General features: G+C 52.2%; 1 protein-coding gene across 1 annotated transcript in view; it reads right to left on the bottom strand.

Moving 5' to 3' along the window:
• Positions 1 to 5324: 5324 nt before the first annotated feature.
• The window catches only part of SEPHS2 (selenophosphate synthetase 2), a 7601-nt gene continuing 524 nt past the window's right edge, over positions 5325 to 12401 (bottom strand). The window contains exons 2-8 of the mRNA XM_054014936.1: positions 11924 to 12027; positions 11381 to 11488; positions 8523 to 8677; positions 7876 to 7966; positions 7530 to 7629; positions 6947 to 7159; positions 5325 to 6275 (exon numbers count right to left, since the gene is read on the bottom strand). Coding sequence (XP_053870911.1) covers positions 6046 to 6275; positions 6947 to 7159; positions 7530 to 7629; positions 7876 to 7966; positions 8523 to 8677; positions 11381 to 11488; positions 11924 to 12027 — 1001 coding nt within the window. The 3' untranslated portion in view covers positions 5325 to 6045. The remainder of the gene's footprint in view (positions 6276 to 6946; positions 7160 to 7529; positions 7630 to 7875; positions 7967 to 8522; positions 8678 to 11380; positions 11489 to 11923; positions 12028 to 12401) is intronic.

The following is a 12401-nucleotide window of genomic DNA, read 5'->3' as shown; positions in this document are numbered from 1 at the left end:
GCCTTTTCCAAGGCTCTTTGCCAGCTGCTTGCTTTGCAGCATTTATGTCTCATGCCCTAATGAAACCACATCTGGACTCCGAGCTTGGCAATTTGACTCTCCCACTGGCGGGGGTTTTCCCTGCCCCGCAGCAGGGGCCAGGTTGGGGTGGGAGTGGGTGTTACATAATCAGAAATCAAGGCCAGTGGGCATGACTAGCTGAGTGGGCTCACCCCCCCCCCAATTGGCTACATTGCAGACCAATCAGGAACCTCACTGTGCCGCTTGTGGCGCATTGCTCCTGCCCCATGCACCTCAGCCACAGTGGGCACTTCTATTAGCAGTCTCCTGCAGCCAGGGACTGAGCCTTATCTGGTGTCACACTGTGTTGTCCCCCGTCCCCCCCCATTGGACCCTGACTGGAAGGACCTAGCCCCCCTGTGTACAGCTTATGTAGACCTTCACAGGCACCCCCCACCCCCCAAAATTTCTGAAGCATAAAGAGGGCAAGTGAACCCCACCATAGCATTCCCCACCCCTCCAGTAAGTGTTCCCCTCCTTTAAAGTGACAGAGCCATGTTCCCCCAAGCCCCCCACTTTGGGGCCAGTCTCTCTCTCTCTCTCTCTCTCCAGTTGCAGTTATTGCTAGGGAGATTTAAAATAAAAAGTTTGGTTTGTATGTTGATGTTTAAAAGCCAGGCCCATTCAGCAAAGCACATCACCGTGCAAGTGGCCTCTGCTGTTCCAATCTGATTGGGGGCATGGAATGGCTTCCACATGAAGAGAGAATAAGAAGACTGGGACTTTTCAGCTTGGAAAAGAGATGACCAAGGGGGGTTGGGGTAGAGGTCTATAAAAGCAGGACTGGTGTAGAGAAAGTAAATAAGGAAGTGTTATTTACTCCTCATGACACAAGAACTAGGGGTCACAACATTAAATTAACAGCAGGTTTAAAACAAACAAAAGGAAGTATTTCTTCACACAATACCCAGTCAACCTGTGGAACTCTGTCAGAGGATGTTGTGAAAGCCAAGACTTATAACAGGGTTCAAAAAAGAACTAGATAAATTCATGGAGGACAGATCCATCAATGGCTATTAGCTAGGATGGGTAGGGATGGTGGCCCTAGCCTCTGTTTGCCAGAAGCTGGGAATGGGCAACGGAATAGATCAGTTGATGATTTCCTGTTCTGTTCATTCCCTCTGGGGCACCTGGCATTGGCCACTGTCAGAAGACAGGATACTGGGCTAGATGGACCTTTGGTCTGACCCACTATGGCCATTTTTATGCCAAACTAGGGTGACACCACCACACCGGGGAACTGAGATCAGATTACGACTAAATTGGAGTTAACAGGATTACACAGAGGGACTCAAAAGCAAAATACAGCCCCCATTCAGAACAGCTGCAGCACTAAGGCCCCCATGGGGCAGCAGGGTGTGCTCTGCTGCTGTGGTGATTCCAACTCCTCAAGCACATTCAGGTGCATCATCGCTGGCTCCCTTTTAGGGCCTTTTACCTCCTGTTGCATTGTCCCAGCAGCCTCGCCAGTGTGAAGAACTGACTGCAAGGAACAGTGCACTATTTTCTTACCGATGTGTGAAAGAGGAGGATTTTTCTTCTTTTTTAACACACCCTCCACTAGCTGAGTGCAGCTTCCTCTCTCTACAGCCAGGAGGATGGGAGGGGTGTGATGATATCTCAGTGACTATAAGTGGAAACAAAAGTTTGTTAACAGATGCATTGGGGGAGGAGAGGGAGAGAAAGGCAACATTTTGGTACCAATGCTTCCCTATTCCAGCATCAAGGATCAAAAATCCCCCCCCAGCAGAGCACAGCCCTAGCGAGAACGTTCCACCAGGGATGGCAGCAGCATCGCAACCCTCTGAGATGGCATCTCCAGCTAAGGTGCATTATGAAGCACAAATATGTGAGTCCACTTTTGAGTGCCAGTTTGTGATGGGCCAGCATTGGTGCCACAACCTGCAACGAGAAGAACAAGTTAAAAGGAGACCAGGGTGCAAGAGCAACATTCCAAGCAAGATCAGGACCATGTTGCTAGCAGGATTACAGGAGCACGTAGAGGCCCCTGTTAGAGGGCTGTTCCTTCACTCTCCCACTTCCCTGGTTCTTGTCACGCAAGCAGCAAAAGACCAGAAGTATGAAGCACAGACAATGCAATGTTTATTGGGGTTAGTGTCCAAGCAAGCATATTCCAAAGCCCTTCACACCAGTTGGGCTTATCTCTATAGGCCGATAGTCTGTTCCCCAGTGGTCCCTTCCCAGCTCTGACGCCGCAGAGCCTTGCCTGTGTCCCTGTTCCCGATTCCCTTTCCTCCCCCCCTTAGCAAACAGGATTTCAATTTCCCTTTCCACTTCCTGTCTGACCCCAGTTTATATAGTAGTAATCTCAGCTATAAATTAACCAATCATTTTACTGAAATCTATCTAACCAATCCTAACATATTGTAACATAATTCTCTAAGCAATTATATCCCATTACCCTAATTAACTTACACCTAGCAAAATTAATTATACATCAGACAGAAGCAATTAGAGAACCAGACAGATTAACAATAGAAAAGTGGGGGGCCATAAAGATAAAACATACAGAAATGAGGGTTTCATAACCACAACTATTGAGAAGTGATTTCTTGCCAGACAGGAGGCTATCAAACTAAGTTTTCTTTAACCATCTTTATCTGGTGGTGATGGGCACTATCAGGACAGGATTGTATTCCTAACAGCCCAATAGCACCTTATTTCAGTGTGACGGGTTTGGGTTCGCTTCCCAGCTTATGGTTGCCCCTGCTGCTTAGCCAAAGGCCTTAGCCTAAGAACAAGGCCTCAGACTCTCCTAGGGCGAGAAGGCTCATACACAAGCGGACTGTGATTTTGATTCTTTGTTTTATACCCCTGTCACTAGCTAAGTGATAAAAATACACCTAAGTTCTTAAAGTATAGGCCTTTACAGGCAGGCCTGCATATCTATAGTCTAACAGCCCCACTATTAAGTTTATGTTAATAGCATTGTGGTAGCACCTAGCGGTCCCAACTAAGCTGAGGGGGCCCCATCAGAGAGTGCACACCAGGAACAGAGCTGAGCTAATATTATGTAGAATTCTATGACAGCCTCCTCTTTTCCCTGCACCTTAGCTCAGCTGAAAACTCTACAAGGAACGTTAAGACCAAACTCTGGCCTTTGGTTCTGCAGAGTCACACTCAGGGCCAGTGTGTGTAAAACACAAATTGCTGGTGTTACTAGTTCCCAGTCAGTTCAAAGACAGAGCCACAGTCAACCCCTTAGTAAACAACCAATACACACAGCATACACCCTCAACAGCATTTGGAACATTTATAGACATCTGTTTACTACCTATTAGGTAATAACAGTGCTGCTGTTCCCCATAAAGCCTGCCCCACTTTGTTGCTATTATGCACAGTTCAACAAAACATTTACATTTCTATACCTCAGCCCATGCATATGAACACATCCCATCTGCTCAACTTCTCACTCTGCAGTCTGCCCTGAAGTGCAGCACGGGTCCCAGGAAGCTCCAGCGCTGGAGAAGAACAGCAGCATCTCTGCGCTTTTCCAAACTCTTCCAAGCCTTGTCCCCAAGCACAGTCTGGGATCCTCATGACTAGCAGCGCTCCAGCTTCAGGTTAGCAACTGCGTGGGGAAATCTGTAGCCTATATCCAAAGTGGTGCAGGCTCTGGGACCAGGATATAACACCCCCCATTGCCTGGGCACTGACCTCTCTCCACACGCCCCACTAGGGCAGATGAGGTCTGACAAACCCTCCCCTCACTCGACTCTACTCTGGTTTCTCTTGCACTGCGCTATGAGCTCCCTGCTTTAAACTGGGACAGTGTCTTGGTTTAAGTCCCACAGGCTCTGTAGCCTCTAGAGCTGCCAGCTCTCCCTCCAGATCCATAGGACACACTTGCCTATTGTGTGCATTCGCCAGCAGTACAGCTGGAATAGCACTTACCTGCATCCAAAATGATCCGGGTGCTGGGACCAGCCCACACAGCAATCACCCACATTGACTGTCTGCAGAGTCCACAGCGCTGGCTTTAACTCCCATGCATGTAACCTTCCCATTGCTCTGACCGGCTCAGCTCGGAGGGTGAATGGGTGAGGCCTGCAAGACTACATGCCCTTAATGGAAACTTCCTGTGCAGCTTCAGAAACAACTCCTGAGCATCTCCAGAGACTGTTATGCCCTATTTCTGGGTGTTTCTTGGCTGCCCTGCCCAACTGCGACTGGGCCCAATTACACAGTATGCATTATTAGCAGCACTAGAGTAGCTGAGCTCAGAATCTCATTTTGCCAGACACTGCACAGTCCTTGACCCAAACAGCTCAATTTGAATAGATACAAGGTGAGAAGGGGAAACAGGCACAGAGCAGGGAATGGACTTGCCTGTGATCTCACACCAGCTGAGTGGCAGATGAGGGAACCAAACTCCTCCTCCCCTCTAACCCACCAGACCCACCCCTCCCCTTCCAGAGCAAGGGAGAAAACCCAGGAGTCCTGGTTCCCAGCTCCCCCACCCCCCCAACCCAGTGGTTCTCAACCTTTTTTCATTTGCAGACTCCTAAAAATTTTTGAATGGAGGTGCGGAAACCCCCAGGGGTCCACAAAGCATAGGTGGAGAACCACTGCACTAGACCCCACTTCCTTCCCAGAGCCGTGGACAGAACCCAGGAGTCCTTGCTATCAGTCCCAGGCTGAATTCAGGCAGAACCAGAGGCCAGTATGGGAGAACACTAGGGTAATTTCTTCTCCCAGCTCCAGCAGCACCAACCTCCCTCACAGACACCAGATGGCACCACCATCTGGACTGAACAGACCAGCCAACTATCCCCACCCCCCTGCCCCCAACACTGCCCTCCCTGATCCTCATGGCTAGGCCATACCCCTGGGTTCAGTGATAATTTGAGGGGTTTCCTCTCTCCTCTCCTCCAGCCCTTTCCCATTAACCATTTTGCAAAGTGCACTGGAAAGGCCAAAACAAGGAGCATCCCATAAAGTCATGTGGTGGCCCCAAGCCCTCTTCACCTTTCGCATTCCTAGCTGCCCTATCCTCCTCATTGACCACTCCAGCAATCTTTGCATCATCTGCAAACATTAGCAACAGTGATTCTACATTAACTTTGATACTGGATACATCTATTGGCTGACATTCGGCCCCCACCCTTCTTGCACCATCCCATCCCACTCTAATCATGCCAATTCTAAAGCGGCTTCGTTGCAGGCCCTCTGCACAGTATCTCCTTGAACTGAGGTGCAGTGTGTGTCCAGCCCCTTCCCTGCAGATTGACCACCACAGCACATATAGAAATTGGTATTTATTGAATCAATCACCAGGAATTTACAACCCAAGAAGCAATCCACCTGGCTGAGCTGGTGCCCTGCCCTCTGGGGGTCCTCGACTCCTCCTAGCCCCAGGGTGGGTTTAAGGGGAAGAGCTTCATTAAAGAGAGGAAGGGCACATGTCCAGCCACATGGCTTATACCAACCCTCCCAGCCTTTATACCAGCTGCTCAGTCTGAACAAAGGCTGGGGGAGCCCGAGAGCTCGTTGAAATATTCCAATAAATAATTCCAGATAGAAATTACCTGCTGCTCTGCATCATCTGCATTTATCCTTAATAAATAACTAATTCATTTAATCTGCAGGAATCAATTAGCCATGTTAACCCCCTGAATCAGCCTGTGGGGGAGGCAGCATCGCGTGACACTCAGATCAGGCAGTCTGGAAGGGCCTCGCCTCAGCCACCTTGACCTTGGGAAGGGGAGCCGTTTGATCACGGTGCTGCTCTGAGTTGGGGAGAAAGATCAGCACCTGCTGCGCCATGAAAGGAGCACAGATCTCAAGGGAAGGATGGTATAGCGCATTCCTGCCATAAGTGCAGGGGACTGGACCTCTTGAGGTCCCTTCCAGTCCTATGATTCTGTGATTCCCATTCCCAAAGCCAAGACACCCAGCCAGCCCTGCTGCCCTGTGTCTGCGGGCAGAGGCCTATAGTGTCCAAAGGAAGGAGGGTCTGCCATCTCACGAGGCCGCTTCAGGGCTGGCGCTTGAGTTGTTGTCCTGGGGGGAGGCCGTGGCGCCCCGGGGCGTCACTTCGATGATGCGCGGCTTGTCAATGATGCGCGCAGTCTGGTTCCCCTTCTCCACGATGCCGATGATCCAGGCCTGGTGCCCCTCCCCGTATTTGGGAGACTTGATTTCAGCACAGAAGCGGGCGGCCTGCTCCCGGGGCAAGCAGATTAGCAGCCCCCCTGCAAAGAGGGACAGGGCTTCTCAGTGCCCATTGTGGGGGGAGGGGTGTCAAGTCGCCCTCAAGTCTCACTGCCACGTAGACAGTCAGCAGCAGTCATGGGGGGAAGGTTGCTATTGGCCCCCCAAACCTTCTGCCATGGGGCCAATCTGAGCAGCTCAGAAAGGGGTGAAAGCTCTTCTCTGCCCCATACAGTTAGCTTGTGGGCAGATGCCACCAGAGTCCTGCTGCCCAGCTGCTAGCTAAAGCTGGTGCATACGCAGTGGCTTGGGGTGACGTGTGGGGATTACCGTCTCCCCTTGCCCCAGGCAGGGACTGCAAGGCAGGATGACTAAGGCCTGGCAGCCAGCCCAGGAGGGTGGAGTCGATAAATACTGGAACAAGAGGGTATCAGATTCCGCTCTGCCAGGTTAACCCAGTGAGTCTCTCCCTCCCTCCTGTCGCACCAGGACCCACCATTCTGGTCACATGTCTCACACAAGGCCCTGGTGCCAATCCCAGCTTCATCCAAAAAACAGCAAGCTTCTGCGCCACAAACCGTCCCAGCTGCCTCCCCTGAAATCCCCAGGGAACTGGCCAGACCTGATGATGAGACAGCCGTTCCCACCCGCCTGTGGGTAGGTGAATTAGGATGCAACCTCCAATTCAGGTGACCCTGGCTCCCCACCCTACCTGATGTCTCTGGGGACGTCCCCTGCAGCAGCCCGAAACGATTCCCGCAGGCCTTGCTGATGGCAGCCATCTTGGCGATGATGGGCAGGTTGTGGATGACAAAAGAGACCTCGCTGCGCTGCTGCTTGGCCAGGTTTTGTGCGTGGCCCAAGATCCCAAAGCCCGTGATGTCGGTGGCAGCGTGAGCGTTGAAAGTGTGCATCAAACTGGCAGCTGTGGCAGGGGGAGGAGAGGCATTTACGGGCCGGTTGGGGGAGGAGCTAACTCCATGACAAAGGGGTGGATTCCAAAAGGGACTTTATGCACCTCTCACGGCCAGGGCTTCATCTCTTTCTCTTTTGGGAGATTAATGTTGGGAGAGGAGGGGTGCTCCCCTGAAGGCTCCCTGCCAAGCACAGATCTTATGTTGTGCTGCTTAGTTTAACCTCTGAGCTCACAAGCCAAGAGGCTGTGGCTGCTCCCTGACTACTGGCTCCTGACAGTGAGACAGGAAGCAGATCCTGTTGCCACAAGCCCAGTCAGGCTGGGAGCTGCAGAACAGAGCAGCCCATGCTCCTCGCCAACTACATGTCCAGATGCCTACCTGTCCTGTTCAGCATGGCCATACTGAACATGGCTTCCTGGTAGGCCAGCTCCACATCCTCTTTGGACACCACCAGCTTAATCTTATTCCACCTGTCGGGCTGGAAAAGAAACAGGAGAGGGTAAGAAGCACCCAGGCCTGCCCCCCCGCCACCCCAGCCTCCTCCAAACAGTATGAAGGGTCCAAAACAAGGCCTGTTGCCCATCTTGTGGATGTTCTACCGCCTGGGCCGCAGGATCTATGGGGGCTTTCCCATAGCAGCTCCTCAACCCCGACTCCCTCACCTCCCCTGACTGCAGGGTGTGCAAGCATAACAGGGCAACAATAACAGCAGGCAAATACGTACATTATCCAGCCACTGATGAGCGTTGACAGCCACCTGCGTGCCCAGCGGCTTGGTCAGCACCAGCACATCTCCAGGAACTGCACTGTCTGGCCTGAAACGGATACACCCGTGAACTGTGCGCACCCTGGTGAGTCATTCCTGGCTATGCCTGCCAGCCACTGCTTCTACTAATATGAACTGAGGAGCGTGGTTTTTCCATGCTGACCTAAGAACTCTCAAAGGCCATATTCCGGGTGACTAACGAATACTATCTGTTTTGAAACAGCCTCCCTGCATCACTACTCACTGACTGCATTGTTTCCCCGAAGGCACAGAAATCTCCCCAGGAGACTGAACTAAAGTGGACTCACTGTAAGAGAGAAGGTAGTTGGAACCTGAAAACCCAGACTGAGTTGGAGAGCTGCCGCGCTCATCCTTGTAAAAACCATGGTCCCTTGGGGTCTGGTTCCAGGGGACTGCGTAGTGGCTAGCGTGCAGCCCAGACCATGAAAGTCTGGGACCCCTCCCACTGCTCCCGCCACTCCAGGAGCTGTGCATGTCTCAGACCATCCTGCCCACCTGGGGCTTCTGGAACCTCGGGCTGCCCCTTGCCCTTTAACCCTGGTACTAGCTGTGCAGTCCCTGGGGCCTCACTGCTCCTCACTCACATGATGAATTCGTTGGGCTGGCACACCACAGTAGCAACGCCCCCGACGATGATCCAGGGATTCAACACAGTCTGCCCGCCTGTCACTGATGTACCGCCATCCTCTGCGGCATCCCGGAAGCCTTTGATTATCAGTGGCATAATCTTTTCACGCTCCTAGGGGGCGAGAACACAGGTCAAGAAACAGCTGGTGGGCTGGCTACTGGCAGCTCAGGGAACTTGTATGCAAAGAGGGCAGGGTGTGTCTTATGGAAGCCAGGGCTGAGAGGCACCAGCAGGGAGACAGCAGCTGAGGACCAGGATCTGGGCTCTGCCAACACTTCAGAATTCACAGAAAGTGGATTAGTAGGAGGAATGGAAAAGGACAACAACCCAATAACATGCAACAGGGCCAGACAGACTGATAATGCAGGTGACCTCACACCTACAGCCAAAGGTCACATATCAGAATTTAATCAGCTCCACTCAGGAAGAGCAGAAGGACTTGAAATGCTGGAAAACATGCCAGGACAGCAGGGCATTCTCCCAGAGCAAGGCTGGAGAGGTGAGGAAGCATCCTCAGAATGAAGGAACAATAATCATTCTCTGCAGCATGGACTCTATTGTGTTTCCCTGACAGCACACTTGAATAGTGCTTTGTGGAGATGCTGACATAGTTCAGTGTCCTATTAGAATGAAGGTAACGCCTTTGATGTGAACCAAGTTGCTGACTGGGACTTGACAAATGGGTCTAGGGCAGGCGTTCTCGAACTGGGGGTCAGGACTCCTCAGGGGGTTGCGAGGTCATTACATGGGGTGTCGTGAGTTGTCAACCTCCACCCCAAACCCCGCTTGCCTCCAGCATTTATAATGGTGTTAAATATTTTTAAAAGTGTATTTAATTTATTACGGGGGTCACACTCAGAGGCTTGTGATGTGATAGGGGTCACCAGTAAAGAAGTTTGAGACCCACTGGTCTAGGGACACAGAGTACCAAGCCCCTGGGGCACTGACTGTTGACAGGTGGTCACTGACATGACCAGAGGGGAAATTAAAGTTATTTGCTTTACTGCTCAGTATAACAAGAGCCTCCCCACTGAGCTGTGCCAAGTACTGGGGGATGAGAGAGACACACTATAGCATGGGCCACATCACACGGACTCTTTCCTTTAATTAACTCCCCCAGCACTTTAATGCCGAGTCCAAGCTGCCCAGCGCTGCTGGTTACAGCTTCTGAAAACCTGAAAATACAAAGGTACATGGTACTCCAACACAATCTTAAGAGTCTCCCCCCAGCCCCGCGCGAGCTGGCAATAGCCACAGGGAACAGTTCAAGTAAGAGAGGGAGCCATAATAGGCAGACACTAAAAATCTGCCACTGTTCATGCTGTGTTCCAAATTTGAATTTAAGCACTTCCCTGCACTCCACCTGTGATCCTGTGTGAGACATAGCTGTACTGAGTGGTGGGCTAATCAGCTGGAGCAAGTGGGCAGAGCTGTCACCATGCTATGAAAACAGCTGCACATGAACTTTGAGGAATGCCTCAGTTCAGTGCTGAATTCTACAGGCTGTCAGGAGAGGTGCATGAGGGTGACCTCTTCCTCCCATCCCACAGGGATGATCAGCTCGGGGGCATACACTACTGTGGCCTCCAGGGCTTAGTGAGGGGTAGGTGAAATCAATGTCTCAGATGGAATCCTCACTGCAGGAGTGAAGGGGTGGCAGCAAAAAGCAAATCTGGGATTGTTTGGGTGGAACTGTCTCTGCGTCTCAGCGTAAGGCAAGGCAGGCGATGCCTGTTCAGTACACCTGACCTAAACCTGAGCTTTGTCCTAGCAAAGAGGTGGTGTTGGACTTTAGCCTGCTGAACTCATGTGCTCTGTGATTTCTAGAGCGCCAGTATGTGTGTTCTTGGCATGCTGAGGCACAGTAGAGTTAAGGCTGTGTTGTGAGCCTTCTTTCCACTTCTGGGATTTCAGTTTAGCCAATCTCCATGTTCTGGAAGGACATGAGACACCACTGGGCAACCTTAGCTCTGCATTAACAAACTGTTGGGGGCAGTTAATTTCCTTTAAAAAAAAATTCTCAGGATGCCCACTTACTTGTCCTGCTCTCCCCTTTCATTGCCTGCATGATAGTCCCTTCACTACCCCGGTATCGTCTCACCTCCTAAGTCTCCATCTGTCCCATGCATCCTTGTTCTCTCTCCTCAGCCCTCTTCTCCACAGAGAAATAGAGAAGACCCACAGGTTGGAGAGCTGAAGAGCGAAAGCAGGACTAGCGCAGGGACTAGCACAAAGTCAGTGGGGAGTCTGAACCCCACTCAAAGGTCTCAGGCAAAAGCACACGGACACAAGTGTCAGCCTTGGACTGACGGAGACCGGAGGTGCTGCCCAGTTACGCCACTAAGATGCCAGGAAATGCCCTGTAGTCCACCAGGAAGCTTCCTATCTGGGTAATCGGGAAAGGGAGATGGAGGGAGAGTCCGGGCCCAACCATGTCTGAGCCTGAGTCTGGATCAGACCAATGAGAGGGCTCAGTCCCTGCCTTCCTCAGCACTAGGGTATTTCAGGGGCCTCAGATGGAAAGTCAGGGTTCTGGTAGGGGGACACGGACCTCCCCCACCATTTCCCTGGATTGTAACTAAGTGCCTGGAAATCTCAGTTGCACAGGGCAGAGGAGCTATCAGGCTGCCAGCTCTGGGGCAGCAGCTGCTTCACACTCTATAAACCTGTAGTATTTCCCCCTCTCCTGTCACGGAACATCCAATATACCCCACCAGCAGTGCAGGGACATGCTGAGCTCACCCATACCAGCTGTGAAGGTCAGTGACCACAGCACATAGCTAGACCCTTCTCCCCAACATCCCATCCCCTCACCTCATCCGTCATTTTCTGGCTGACACTCAGCAGCATCAGCATGTTGTCGCACTCGGTGATGCCCATGGCATAGAGATCACTCAGCACATTGGCACAGGCGATGCGGCCCTGGAACACAGGGGTGCGAGGGTCACCCATAGGGCCTACCTTCCATGCCTCAGGCTCTGAGCACAGGAACATGTGTGCCACTTCTCCACCCCCAACAGGGCCCCATCCCACATCCTGTGGGCTGAGAGTCTGAGAGCCCATATCCAATTCTCCTGGGCTCTGAGACTCAAGGCGCTCCCCCTCTTTGGGCCTATCTCCTGCCCTGTGTGCTCTGCACCACAGAGCGTTTCCCCTACAGGGGGCCCATTTCCCATGCTCTGAGTCAGAGAATATCCCCTACCCACTCATCCCTCCATGGGCTCTGAGCTCACGAGTACACCCCCCATGAAGATGGCATGCCCATGACAGTCGCCTTCCACCAGCCATCACAAGCATGGTCTCTGGCATTACTTGCTCCCTTCCCCTGCCCACTCTGGAACCCACCCCTGCTCGTACCATCATGTAGGGATCCTCAACCAGTGGGTAGAAGAAGTCTGTGGTCTGTACAAGGGAGAGACCCCCATGCCTGAGGGGAATGACGCAAGAGTCCATCCCTATGCCTATGAGCAGGAGACGGAAACTTTCACATCAGCATCGGCCCTCCAGCCCCCCACCCTACCCATAATCCCCATTCCCCAAAGATGTCCCAACACCTGGAACCTTTATCTCTCCACTGTCACAGGCCCCATGGCCAATTCAACCCCCCTACCTCTCCTACCCCACCCACCGTCCGTATCCATCCAAACCCACTGCCCCAACTCTCCACTGTCACCTTGAATCCCTCTAAGCTGCCACCTCAACCTCCTCCCACAACCCTTATCCCTCAACTCCTAGACTCAACCACCCCCTGCCTCAACGACCCTCAGCCCAGACTTCCCCCACAGGCCCAACCCCCTCCCTATTGCTGCCTCTCAACAGCCCCCTTTTCCCTCAC

This window comes from Malaclemys terrapin (genome assembly GCF_027887155.1).
Source record: "Malaclemys terrapin pileata isolate rMalTer1 chromosome 20 unlocalized genomic scaffold, rMalTer1.hap1 SUPER_20_unloc_1, whole genome shotgun sequence".
Taxonomy (NCBI): Eukaryota; Metazoa; Chordata; order Testudines; family Emydidae; genus Malaclemys; species Malaclemys terrapin.
Note: the sequence above shows the minus strand (reverse complement) of the source record. Positions and strands in the feature narration are given on the sequence as shown.